The sequence below is a fragment of the Halyomorpha halys genome, unplaced genomic scaffold (assembly GCF_000696795.3).
Source record: "Halyomorpha halys isolate HHAL.00 unplaced genomic scaffold, Hhal_1.1 Scaffold91.1, whole genome shotgun sequence".
Taxonomy (NCBI): domain Eukaryota; kingdom Metazoa; phylum Arthropoda; class Insecta; order Hemiptera; family Pentatomidae; genus Halyomorpha; species Halyomorpha halys.
The window spans coordinates 215619-230650 of NW_027110755.1; the positions used below are offsets into that span (position 1 = coordinate 215619).

The 15032-nt window shown below is 30.5% G+C and overlaps 1 protein-coding gene across 3 annotated transcripts in view; it reads left to right on the forward strand.

The window, feature by feature from the left end:
* LOC106677215 (phospholipid-transporting ATPase ABCA3) overlaps window positions 1-15032 on the forward strand; it is a 67668-nt gene that overhangs the window by 7783 nt on the left and 44853 nt on the right. Inside the window, exons 1-3 of one of the 3 annotated variants that reach the window (XM_014414998.3) lie at window positions 10407-10502; window positions 12234-12311; window positions 12418-12745. In XM_014414998.3, coding sequence (XP_014270484.1) covers window positions 12297-12311; window positions 12418-12745 — 343 coding nt within the window. In that variant the 5' untranslated portion in view covers window positions 10407-10502; window positions 12234-12296. Of the gene's footprint in view, window positions 1-10366; window positions 10503-12233; window positions 12312-12417; window positions 12746-15032 lie in introns of those variants that run through there. The other 2 variants (XM_014415000.3, XM_014415001.3) reach the window with 2 other exon arrangements.

Consider the following 15032-nt stretch of genomic DNA (forward strand, 5'->3'; position numbering starts at 1 on the left):
ATTTTTTTCTCTGAATTTAACGTACATTGAAGAAGCTGCTCGATTGAATACTGCCATGGCTTTCTAACAAATTAAATTGTGGAATGGCCATTTAATTAACACATGTTGCAGGAAGGTTACTAGCCATAGGTTGCTCTTATTACTAACCATAGTTGAACAACCTCTGCAGGGTATGATTTATAATTCTTTCTTCAAATATTCGAATATGTACCAAAATGCTAGTGGTTGCCGGAAGCAGGGGATGAATTGTTTTTCAATATATTATAATTGCAGAAGAGCGTCTAATATCAGTATACCAGATAAAACTGTTGATGATTCAAACTTGAATGACGACAAAGATATACCACACACCAATGGTGACGACTTAGCAGGCCTTGGATAATTATAAATAGAACGGTGGCAAATTCAATTTTATTATTCTTCTAGTTTTATTATTTTTAGTTTTATTTATTTATTTTTTTAATTTTTATGTCGATTATCTAAACATCAAAGATTTTTTACTTGAAGTTAATTCTTTATATTTTAATTATATGTTTACAATAAAATTTGCATTTTTAATTTCAAATCTCTTGGTTCAACAAGATTAATAATTGGTTCGCCAAGAGGAATGAATGATCAGACAACATTTACTGAAAAAAGTTATACAAGTGTGCGCATAGAGTTTTGGTACAGGATATGATATTATAGCATTCACAAAATAGATTATTTATATAAAACATATAATATATTTTTCATTGCAGAAATAAGATTTAAAACACCGAAACACGATTTTAAAAAAAAATTGATTAAAATTGCGGTTTTTTTGTATCTTCGTTAAAAATTGAGTAACTTATAATAAATATAGCTCATTTGAGATTATATTTACTTCGAATTATACTCACTTTAATTGATAAATGACTTACGTTTTCGTAGAAATGTACCGTTTAAGAGTTATTTGCGAAAATTGTAAATAAAAGTTCAAGATTGTTTGGGACCAACCTTTCACAATATTCAAATAGATAATTAATCTGAACTTCAATAAAATCTTTTTTACATGCAAATAAATAGATAAAAACCATTTCCGGGTTTCTGACATTTAATGAGCCTACAAATCCTTTGTTGCTGACCTATTGGTTATTTTAAACCGAGGTAACCTTTTCTTTGGAAACTAGGATTCATAATTTTTCATTATCGTAATACATCCCATTGCTATATATTTCATTTATGGGAAAATCAAATTAAAATGGTTACATATCTGAAGAAACAGTTATTTGAAAATAACTATTTCATCAAACCATTTCAAAAGATGTGTTTTTATTCTCGGATCGAGTTGAAAATGGTGCCAGTACACGAGCCCAAGAGGAGAAAAAAAGGCAGTTATCTCATCCCAATTTTTGATTACTGTAATGAAAACTAGGTATAATTACTAGTCAAAACTGATGAGTTTGCCAATTATACGTAGGGGGAATAAAAAATAGCGGTTTTTTCAAAACGTTAAAAATAATTAATTTTTCATTCGGACCTCTATATCATTAAAACTACCAATAACAATAAAAAATCTAAGAGAACATCATTTAAAATAGAGTAAATTTGCTTAACAGTAAGTCCTAATAGAGCTATTTACGTTCAATAGTTCTCGAGATATAGCTTTTTAAAAAGCTATGTTGCATAAAAATGTTGTACAGGACATAATGAACGATCAGTAAGTAGTTAGTGAATTTATATCGAAAAACAAATATATTTTCATATGTGAATATCATAAAAACTACTACCCCTACAAAGATAAGTGTCATAAATTACTTTATATTAGGTTAAATTTCCTTTATTTTGAGTGTAGGCAGACATATGTGCGTCTAATGGATCTAGAGCTATATTTTTAAAAAATGAAACATTTTGTACGAACAACTAGAAATTAACAGTGTGAGAATTTATTTTGGCAAATAACATAAAAACTGCTACCCCTACAAAGATAAACATTATTAACTATTTTATAGTAAATTTAACCAGCTTTAATTTGAGTGCTGACAGACATCTGTACATCCTTTGTTTTCTGAAATAAAGTTTTTCAAAACTCAAACTTATAGTCCGAATCGATTTATTTTAGGAAATATCATGAGGAATACTATTCCTATGATGGTAAAGGTCATAAACTACTTTATAGTACGTTAAACTAGCTTTAATTTGAGTGCTCGAGACATCTATACGTCACATAGTCCCTAAGATATAGATTTCTCAAAATAAATTAACTAACTACTAATCTTTCAGTAGATTTTTAAGAAATTTTGCTTTTTAAAAAGCTATATCTCGAGAAGAATAGCTATCTTTGGGCTAATATTTAAGCAAATTTACTCTCTTTCAAATAATGTTCTTTTAGATTTTCTAGTGTTGGTAGTTTTTAAGATATAGAGCTCTGAATGAAAAATTAATGTTTTTTAAGGTTTTGAAACAGCCGCCATTTTTTATTTCCCCTACCTATACTTGGCTGACTCATCAGTTTTGACTAGTAATTATACTCAGTTTTCATTAAAGTAATCAACAATTTGGGTGCATTTTTTTCTTCCTGGCTTTTGTACTATAACCTTTGCTTGGACCTCTCATTGCACAACATTTCAGTCTCGATTAAACTTTCGCGATGAAAGGACAGTGCATGATCAGGAGGTGCAAGTATCATTATTGCATTGTGGGCAGCGTTAATTTAATAATAAGAAAAGAGTGTGGGTCAGGAATCGACTGAATCATGTTCATCGTAACATACTTCGTGTACCGAGTCTTCATAAAAATATCCTGAGGACGGATGAAGAGATTTCGAGAAAGTGATAAACAGTGATTCCACATATGAAACACTTTCTTTCTAGACAGACTGAAGGAATATTTCGTTAGCTCTCATACACTGCAATCTCATGCAACGAAAGAAAACTTTTGAACGCTCCACAAAATACAGAATATCTCTTTTGTTCGCAATATTTCAATATATTTTAGCGAAAACGAAACTTTATATGAATCTTCAAAATTGTATCCACAATTTTTGCTAGTGTAATAGTTGATTTACTTTTTGATACTTATTGATATCATAATGTAATAAAATTGAAATTAATACTGATACCATATACTACATAGAGCAATGTCCGCAAGAGCCTGAGCCAGGAACGACTTGATGCCTCCACCTTCGATAGTCCCGTTGAGGTAGACTTCACCATAACCTCTCCAAGGCAGGAGTACCCTCCAAGACAGTCCTCGCCACTCCAGGATGGTTGCCACTGCATTTAGTTCCAGGCCATCGAACCATTCCGGATGACCATCCTCTGTTACTGGACCTAGTACCGCGAATATACTGCAGTTGAACGTAGTCAAGATCACTTCTCTTCTTAAGTCTATTTTGTCCCCGGGCAGATTCTAAACTCAAAAACCAAACAGTTTTATTTATTATTATTTTCTGAAAAACTGTATCTGAAAATTAGATGTACTTTAGAATATAAACAGAGTACGTCGTAAAGCGAGAGAGGGGACGGGCTTTGTGGAGACTGCAAAATATCCAGATATTGAAATTCGCAAAAATAGTGAATTTGAAAAGGTCCGTGACGTACTACGACTGCGGAAAGTGAATGAAGTAAATAGTGAAAATTCCCACTATGTTTTAATTTAACTCCACATATAACTCTTTGATTGAAAGTGTTTTGTTCACCTGATATAAGGAGACACAGGACATATATATTGACAAAGGTACAAGCGTACAGGTATATTCAATAAATATTTTATTTTAATTGGTAACATGATATAAGCTAACCTAACCATTCACTTTCATGTAATGATTCGTATGACATTGCTTAATGATAATATCGAAAATTTATAGTAGGTTTTGAATATACTCATTCATTGATTGAGTTAATATTTTTAGACAGATATTTAGTTTCTATTTTCTTTATTTTAGAAGAACAAAACTCAACCAACATACATAAAGAATTCTCTTTTACCTCTATGGGGTAATTATATTTTTATTATAATACCCCAAGAAACTACTTGTACTTCTTAATATTTAATTTCAACTCTCTAAACAGCATTTTGAGCTGCCTATTATTAAGCCTATAAAACTTTTTATTTTACATTAATTTCTAATACATAAGAACAATTGTTCAACAAAATTATTTTAATATTACTGCAACTAATGAGTGTGGAATTCCTATTTCAATCATTACAGCAAAATTAAGATTTAGTCAAATTATAATTCAACAAATGTAAATCAGACTTTCACTTTTATCTAAATTACTTATGGTTTTCTGTATTACTTTTATACCAATTCTTTAGACAAGTTATTATCAATAAACTATTATATAAAAGAAGAGATGAATCATTGTCAGAGGAAAAGGATATTATCTCCATTTTTTCCTGCTTAGGTTTATTCCACATTAATTGTAAACATATTTCTGACAATTTTCTGGACCAATTGTAAACAGAGTTGCATATTTAAAAAAAAAAAAGTAAGTGCATTTTATTCTGAGTATTTTTATTCTACTCAAACTGCTCTCCTGTATGTATTAACTAAAGAGTCGTCATTAACTGTCCAATACCTCAGGCTGTCTTCGCCTTTACCAAGAGGGATATATAATTGTGTCCTAGGCCAGTTGTGGAGGGAATTACTTGCCTTAAATATTTAAAAAAAATATTATCTACACATTTATTTAGAAGAAAACATCTTATCAAACTGCTCAGTAGTAAAGTTAGCAAAATGGACCTGATAACTATGTATGAGCGACAGAATTTTTTTTGTGTTTTCATGGTTGTTAAAATAAGATTATAATATCATTACTATTGGAATGTGAACCATGGAAACACGAAAACTGTTTTTCTATATAGGATATATATGAAATTATGATATGGAGAATTATTTCAATCGGAAATAATAAAGAAAACCCACTCGTTTCTAACCTTGCTTCCTCTTCCATTCCTGGCAATCCTCCAAGGCGCCTGAAAAGAAGATGGCCTCGTGACCTTATATTGTAAACTGTTTTAGAGTTCTACTACTGGGTAGTTTCTCTACATCTTGTATCATATCATATGTCATTATGATCAAATTTACTGGTTGTATTTTTTTATACAGTTGTAAATATCAACAAATAAAAAAAAAAAAAAAAAAAAAAAAAAATAATAAAGAAGTTACCGTTTTGAAACTAGGAAGAATCAATTTCACTGTACTCACTGAACGAGATTTTTATATAAGTTTGTGTTTTAAACAATAGTTTCCTCGTTTTTTTTGTTTTTTTTTATACGAATTCCCCTTTGATTTATTGATATTATGGAGGATTGAGGATTGAGGATTGATATTATGATATTATGGAGGTCTAATTAAGTACACTTAGTAGTTTCAGATTTTGAGACGAGGATGTCGAAATATTACTTTTTACTCTTGTTTTAAGTGAAAAGTGATGGCCATTTATTCAAATAGTAAGTTGTAGGTCATTTTTCAGTGTCTCCTGAAAATAAATGTTTTTGGACTTCGTTCGCTTCACCACTTCATGGTTCAATTATAAATTAACCTGGAAATAATATATGATTATAGCATATGATTTACCTTGGATAGCTCCATTATAGAAACTTGGTTCAACTGAGGTTCGAACTCGGTCTTGAAATAAGATATGTTAGTCCCACAAGCTATGACTACAGCCCTCCTTCCCTCCAAACCGATCATCTGCTAAAGATAAAACAGAAATTAACACCAGGAATCTTAGAAACAATATACATTATATATTGTATATTCTAAGATATATATATCTTAGAATATATTTTGAAAATTAAGTTACTATTTAATTTATATTTATAGTTATATCAGTTAGTTCAATATAAATTAACATACGTTAATGGGCAGAAATTTACGATTCAGTAATTAACGAATAGATCTGACAATTCTCAACTCTTAATTCAAATATTATATTTTAGAGAGATAAAAAAATACCCACATTATCATATAACCACATTGGTTATAATTCATTGGTAGAGGTGATAAAAATCCTCATGAGCAACTTCTTGAGTGACAATATATACTACATATTTGGAGTCTGTGGAGTCCAAAAAGAGCAAAGTATTTCACAAAAGTTTGTGACCTCCAATTCCCCACAAGAATATTAAAAATAAGTCCAAAAACTCAATTTTTTTTTTTACTTTATGATAAATTCTAAAAAAAATCTATAAAACCTTATTTATGAAACGGTATTTGTTAAAAACTAACTTAATTTACTATTAAAATTAGTACAATAAAACATGTAATATATAGTAGATGGTTCATAAAAAAAATTAAGAAATGAAACTGCTTTAAAATATCTGATTATTAATAATATATTAAATGGATATATTACAAATTTGGTTTGGAATACAAAATGTCGTTTGCTCATCATGAATAGATAGGAACAGATGATGTACTATCATTTGGCAATTTAGAAAGGCCCAACGGAGGAAGAGTGAGAAAACAAGTATAGAATGGAAAAGTGGAAGAAAGGTAAAGACTTTTTCGGTGTTGCTTGTCTATATGTCTTTAAGTTACTTAAGTTATCCAGCTGTGTGTTGTCTACGTGTACTGACATTCATACCATCTGTTGTTATTATTAAAGAAAAGTAATTTCAAGAATCATCCAAAGACTGAGATGGAACACATGACCTTACAATGTTTACAAGGTGGTGCTTCTCAGCGATAATGAGGATGCGTTGGAAAGATGGTGCTACCAATGGGACCAGGCGCTGAGCCTCGGGGACTGAGAGTATGACTGAGGCGCAGTCCAGTGGCAGGCTGCTGGTACAGAACAAAGTCATCAGCGGGGGTACCAGCTTCATCAGGCTGTCGAGAGCTGCAACATTCCAACATGCACAAACTTGTTCCGTCAGCCATCTCGTTGCCTCCCTCAGATCTTCAGCAGAGCACAATGTGTCCTGTAATGTTATCCCACATATATGAATAAATAATATTTAAAAAATCAACTTATAATTATAATAATCACAAGAGGAGATCGTAGCGCTAAAAAAAAGGCCATCCTACCCCGCCAGACCCGCCTCGCTAAACCCCCGGAGAGCGAGGGCACTATATCACTTTCGAAATATTAGCTTAAAACGGGAAGGAGAGACTTAGTTTAATATTTTAGTTTAATAGAGAGATAGTTTAATATTTAAAAAGCCCCTGAAATCGTAAAACGGCATCAAGATTTTTATGAAATAATACTTAGTTTGCTTTTTAATTTTTAAAAATTCTTCAAATTATTTCTTCTTAAGAGCGACGTGATCAAGATCGCTAGGATCCAATAATTCCCAGCTACAGAATATGATCGCAAAATAGTGTAAGATACTTTATCTGTATAAGGGTATATACTTTACTGTATACAACTTATGCACTTGAGTGCTTGTCGAAAAATCATGAACTAGAGGAGGATGGGGAGGAGAACTGGTAGGAAGAAGACGTTCCCATGTCTTGAAACAGCCTAATAAATTATAAGAAGGTGAAACAGCAAAGCATTTAACGATATTCAAATAATACCTTCAACATGTAGAATGGGTTTGCAAAAGCAAGTAGTTTTATAACTCTTTGAAAGATAAACATTTAAACTGTGTTTCTATACATCTATATTATTAGATAAAGGAATTACTAAAGCTATCGAATTCGGCCTGGGAGGGTTGACTAATTTCGTGGAATAGCTGGATACAGTGATCATAACCGCCCCGTACGCCAGAAATTGCCAGGTTGGAGGCAGAGTTCGGCTAAAAATTACCTATATTTTTTACTAAAATTTGTATGTATACGATAGTTAAATACCGATGGTTTATTCATGAATAAGGGTTGTTTCCATAGCAATTTTAGCTGTTAGTTTCAATTATAGCTAATTTTTGCCCATCTCTGGTTGGAGGTATATGAAGAAAAAAAAGAAGCTGTCTAAAAAAATACTAAGGAAGGTATATTGTAAGTACTATCTAAACCCATGATGAGTCATCTAAAAAAGATTAAAGAAAATCGATTGTTCAACTTATCCAATCTATATAAGTTAATGTTGCTTACTGTTTCATTTATTTTTTTAAGCATGTTCTTCACCAACATCCATAAGATTTTGCCAGGCTTCTAAAACTTACAGAATCACAGCCTAGCTTTTCGCGCACGCTCTGATTATCTCTTGATTAAGGATCCTTAAAATAATCTTAATTAAAAGTTTACATAGAACTCTGAAATGAAATTAATGTAAACTGGTTGCAAAGCACTGGTTGTCACTTAGCAGTTTAAAATTACTTTGAGCTAAGAGGGACGATATTATAAATTGACAGGAAGCTATTAGCAATGAAGCCTTTGATGGAAGCAATCAGCGTTAGTCTATTAATAAACATACTCCAAGCATTAATCCATAACTAATTGGAGCAGTAATGTGGAATAAAGGATAAAACAAATAAAGTAATTTTTGTTTCACTTTGTGACCTTCTTTATTATACTCTGTTATTCCTTAACAGAATAAACTTCATAAATTATCAATAATGACTGTCCTACATTAAGTGCATTCTGTAGTTTAATGTTGCAAATATTACTGTAACAATAAAACTAAGATAAATTAGAAGATCAAAAAGAGGACATAATATTCCCGAAAAGTATTCCTGATCAAACACAATTGATTTTTTTATTAAAGAAGGAAAGAAAAATATTTTTTTTTTACATTATATCAAACTTAACAATAAGGATAATGAAGCAACCTGTATTAAGTGATGAAAAAATGGCCGATTACACTCAAGCATAGTTTCGGGTTTACTAAAATTACTACTAAATCCATAAACGGCGTTAAACTCGCGGAAAACGTTTAGTACAAGAGCCGGGAAGAAAAAAAGGCAGTCATCTCACCCCAATTTTTGATTACTTCAATAAAAACTATGTATAATTACTGGTCAAAACTGATGAGTCTGCCAAGTATAGGTAGGGGGATTAAAAAATGGCGGCTGTTTCAAAACCTTAAAAAAACATTGATTTTTCATTCGGAGCTCTATATCTTAAAATCTACCAACAGGACTAGAAAATCTAAGAGAACATTATTTAAAGAAGAGTAAATTTCCTGAAATATTAGCCCTAAAAGAGCTATTTACGTCGAATAGTTCTCGAGATATAGCTTTTTAAAAAGCAAAATGTCTTAAAAATCTACTGAAAGATTAGTAGTTGGTTAATTTATTTTGAGAAATCTATATCTCAGAAACTATGTGATGTACATATGTTTATTAGCACTCAAATTAAAGCTAGTTTAATGAACTATCCAGAAGATTATGACCTTTACCTTCGTAGGAATAGTAGTTTTCATGATATTTGCTAAAATAAATTGATTTATTGTTGTTCGGACAGTAAATTTGATTTGTGAAAAACTTTATTTAAGAAACCTTTGGACGTACTGATGTCTGCCAGCGCTCGAATTAAAGCTAGTTAAATTTACTACAAAATAGTTAATTATGTTTATCTTTGTAGGAGTAGTTGTTTTTATGATATTTGACAGAATAAACATGGATATCTTCACATATGAATATAAATTTGGCAAATGAAAATTTGTCCGAAGAACTATAAATCAATTTATTTTAGCACATTTCATGTAAACTATTACTCGAAGATCAACATCATAAACTACTTTATACCTCACTGAACTAGCTTTAATTTGAGTGCTAATAGACATCTGTATGTCAAATTGTTTTTGAGATATACATTTTTCAAAATAAATTCACTAACTACTGATCTTTTTGTACGTCCCATAGAACATTTTTATGAAATGTTGCTTTTTAAAAAGCTATATCTCGAAAACTATTTAACGTAAACAACTCTATTAGGGCTTATATTTTAGAAAATTTACTCTTCTTTAAATGATGTTCTCTTATATAGAGCTCCGAATGAAAAATTATTTTTTTTTATCGCGTTGAAACAGCCGCCATTTTTATTATGCTAATAAAAATAATAACTAGCCTATACTAGCAGACTCATCAATTTTGACTATTAATTATACATAGTTTTCATTAAAGTAATCAAAAATTGGGGTGAGATAACTACCGTTTTTCTCCTCTTGGGCTCTTGTACTAGTTGTTATTGCGACTTTTTTTTAGATAGATACGAGTGGTGAAGTCGATACTTTAAGTCGGTTGCTAATGATTACTTGTTCGACCACCAAAGAGGTTCACAGAAGTATTTGCTTAAAATCGTATCTGTTGTTCTGGGCCATAGAGGTGAATAAGAAATGGATTCCTAGTTTTAGGGTATCAAATTCACTGTTTGCAAGGATTAGTTTTTAACTAGTGAAAATGATGAAGTTAAATTTAAAATAAAACAAAAAAAAATTGACTTCTCATATGAAGATGCTTTGTATATTTATTTTCTATAGAAACGTAATCACATATCCTCCACCCCACCCTTCCTGATAAGCTTTATCAGTGATTGACAAACTTGAAGGTTTTGTAGTAGGTGATTTACAGTTGTTTAGTGTCGCATCGATTAAGACAATTAGATCCCGACTTTTGCAGCTTACTGTTAGTAAATTTTTGGTGAGGTAATATTACTTAATTATATTGTCAATTTAAAATTAGAGGTAATACAATTTTTTATACTGCCACGAACACTCAAAAGTTATGTAAAATTCAAATTTTTATAAATTAATTTGATTTAATGTTATATATTCTATTCTGGTCCTATTTGTGTAATTTTCCAGCAATCAAATGCCGTATTAGATTACAAAGTAAGTTCGTACCAGTTAACAAAAATTCAATATGCTTGTGTCCGAGGTAACAAAAATAAATTGTAACTAAGTAATGCTCAATTATCTATGTATAAAACATAATGTTAATATAAATTTAGAATATATGAATGAGAAAAATTATTTAATATAGTTTAAAATTGTAAAAAGAATATTATTGTATCACAAGGACATTTTTTTCGATCGATTAGGTGACGTTAACAGATAAACCTTTCAGTACTTGGAAAAGTGACCTGAAATGTATTTTATCAACTTGTTTAGCAGTTTTCTAAGGGTATTATCGGTCTGCTACATTTAATACTTGTTTTAACATGGTTCTATCCCGCTTAGGTTTAGGTTTTTAGGTTAAACACAAATCGCATTGTAATATCTATAGTGATTATTTCTTGATTGTTGGATTATTTCTTCGGCCGATACCTCACTAAATCCTAACCTAAGCTTAAAAACATGACATTCTGTATATATCTTTGTCCTTTTATTCTCTCTTAACTATCAAATTCCTACTCCTACTCCTAAACCAGTTATACGCTTGGTAACTATGGATTTGTTTTAAAGATTTAGGTGGTTTTGTTTGTAAGATTAAATGTCGGGCTTAAACATTTATATCTTGATACCCCACACACATTTTATCGGTTCATAGACTCGGAAATGCTTTTCTATTGCTATATTTGAGGATGTATATACATTAATTTAACACTATTGAAATTTTGATACCAATTAATATATAGATGAAGTGATTAGAAGGTAACTTCGCAGTAATCATTAATACTAAAGTTGTAACTAATAGCTAAAATTGTCATGGATACGCTAATTATTTAATCAATGGTTCATTCATGAATAAGGGTCGTAACCATGGCAAGATTAGCTATTAGTTTCAACTATAGCTGATTTTTGCCCATCTCTGATACTGGTTGGATTTAGTTGTTTTTTTATCCATTGAGATAATTTATTTATCCATCATGTTGAAAAACCTATCAAAGAGTATTTAAAAGATCTTTTAGCAGTGAAACAAAGTAACAAATATTCATTTTTAGCACACCAAGAAACCCTTTAAAATGAATTTTCGAACGAACATTACGCATTAATTGGCCTTTGATTTCTTTAAAAAAAAATAGAATTCACTTCAAGACTTCCCAATCATACACAAAGCAAAAAAAAAAAAAAAAAAAAAAATTAGAACCGGAGATATAAAATTTTCAGTATTTAGATTGAAAGAGCAGGATTGAGCTTTCCCACGGTTCTATTAACGTGGCAATAGGATAAAATACAGGGGAGTTATCACCGTCATCATAATATAAACAACGGTCACCAGAATAAAAAGAAAATCCTAATAAATAAATGAGAGTGAATAATTTTTAATTTCTTAAAAAATGGTATTTGAAGGTTTCGACGCTAAAAACAAATATTTGTTTTTTTCTGAAAAAAAAAAATTGTGACCTACTTTACTGTAATAGATTATTTAATTTTTAGTGAATAAAAAATCAATTCATAGAATCAGTAATATTTTTTTTATTTTTTTTTGGCCAGCCTATAATCTTCTCGGAAAAATCCTGAACATTTAGGAAATAACATCACAATCGGATAAACTGTATGGCAGTGCACAGAGTACGAATATTTTTTGATTTTTATATATTAGATATGTGATTGATGTAATGTTATTAAAAAGTGTTTTCAGTCTTATCCTATTTAATAATTATTAATTTCCTTCTAGGTTTTACTGAGAGGCCATAGTAACATGGCTTTCACAGTATGGAAGGCTTTACTATACAAAAGCTTCTCCATCTACAGGATCAGATACAAAACGACCATTGCGGACATCCTCTGGCCTTGCTTGCTTATCTTGTTCTTGGCCATTGTCAAAAACCAACTAACACCCGATCCCTCGCCAAGTCCATCGCCAAGCCCTACGCCAACTCCCTCACCCAAGTACTACCATTACCAAGGAGACAACAGAGAAAGTGGATTACAGAGTATGGATCTCCGTCTCGACCAGCCCAATAGTTATCCAAAGCACCTGGAAAAGAAAATCAAAGGGCATGGTAAATATTCATCATTCTTAATTATAGTTGATTAATGATAAGGCTAACATGTGATATAATATTATTCAGTAAATCATTACAAACCTGATTACTTCCGTATCTCTTATAGGTAAGAAGATTGGATCAAATATTCAATGCTTAGTTTTCAGTGGCTCTATACAATTTAAAGCTGTTGTAATCCAAAAACAAATTGCTTAGTAGCCTGTGTGCCAAGATTATAATTCTAATCGATTCACCGATATATATTTTATTTATTTATTTCAATGGCTGTTGATTGACCAAATCGGGTGCACTATTCATAACGACCGTATTACTTGATTTTCTATAAATCGTACCACCAAAAGGGGGCTGATGATTTTGTTGAAACTTGTCTTCACAATAGAACCCTTTTACTAATAAAATGTATTAAGGCGATCTTAAATAAAAAAAAAAAAAAAAAACATTTCTGAAAATCAAAAAGAGATCTCTGGATTTCTGAAAGAAAACTATGTCATTGGTTTTAACAAATAAGACTAAATAACAAAATAGTGGACGAAAAACTGAGAAGCCTAGGATTTTCGCTCTTTTTACACACAGTGCTAATTGATATCTGTACGCTTGGTAGTCCATGAGGTATTTGACAAAATAAATTCACAAAATGTTGATTTTCTGATATTTAGAAACGAAAATGTGTTTTTAAAAAAAACTGCTTCTTGGAATTAATTAAATGTACAGGTGTCTATTAACACTCTAATCTATTATTCTCATAATTTAGAAAAAAAGTTGGTTTTTAAAACAGTATATCTGTACGTAGAGAGCTCTATGAAGTTTAGCAAAGTTGTAGTACTTTAAAATTTATTCATTAATTTATATTTTGTAGTAGATAGCTTTAAGGATATTAGGTTTTTTAGCCTCCATTTTTTTTCTTATGTTTTAAAAGCAATAAATAACATTAAATTTTTTACTAGATGATATTTTCTGTAATTTTGATATCGCACAAGAGTTTGAAAAAAAAAGATTGCTGCCAAAAATTAATCGCATTTTGCGTAGTTATATTTTTCTAAAGTTTTATTATGTTAAAAAGATAACGACAAAGATAAAAAAAAATTCTACGCTGTCTTTATGGGAATTAGTCACCCATCGAAAGGTAATTGGATAAATCCAGTCCTGTACATGTCATAGCATTAGTAAAAAATTCGAGCCGTAATGTTTCTCCAAACTATTATCCTTGATCGAAGTCATCCATTTGATTGCTTTCACTCTCGAAAGAGAGAATTTAAAGGCCTTCTATTCCATTACAATGAGGCTTAAAATCACATCATTTCTTGTTTTAAGAATCATAAATTTCAAAATATTTCCTTGACCCTCGGAAGACCCCCTTTAATGTCGTCCCCTGGAAATCTCTTTAAATAAGCTCTGCCTCAACCAGCAACCCCCATTCAAATAGCCAATAGAAATATCCTGGAAAATGATAATTTAAAGAAAAGGAAACTTGCAAAAAATAAAATAAGGTGACAAAGAAATAAAAAAAATTAAAAATAGTAAGGAAGTTATACTGACTTATAATATATTTGGCAGACTTTTTTCTACAGTACTGTTTTGAATCAATTTTGAACTTCGATGCCTTGATCTGTCTTTTCTAGTATTATATTACTTTCAGTTCTTTATAAAATTTTCATTGATTCCATTTCGTTATATTTAATATCACAACTTGTAATAACGAATGAGATTAAACAGAATGTATGATGAGTAATCTCATTACATTACTCATCACACATCCTATGATACAATGCATGTTTATTCTTGCCAAGAATATACCAATTAGAAGATACATAAAGTATCTATCTTTTCCATTAAATCCTGTTCCTTTAATTCAAGGGCAGAAGAGCCATTCGTCGTTGGACTTTAAACTTTGTATTTTTTGTGCTGCAAGCAAAGTCCAACAAAAAAAATAAAAATAAAAATAATGGATGCAGAGTACTAATAAAATTAATAATAGAATCCTTGAGGATGCGACATACATTGAACATTGGGTCAAGAAGAGCGACTTAAACTTGAATATGTGAATGATTGAGTTGTTATGGAAGTGACATTGCATGTTAGCTCCCTTTCACGGTTCTAGCTTCAACTAGGGATGGGATATCGAAAGAAAAATATCGATATCGGTATCGATATAGATATCGGATAGCAATATCGATATCGATATTATATCGGACCCAAAATATCGATATTTTAAAATATCGAAATATCGATATCGACAATTTAACGGATTAAAGTAATAATAATTATAAAATGATACCATAGCATG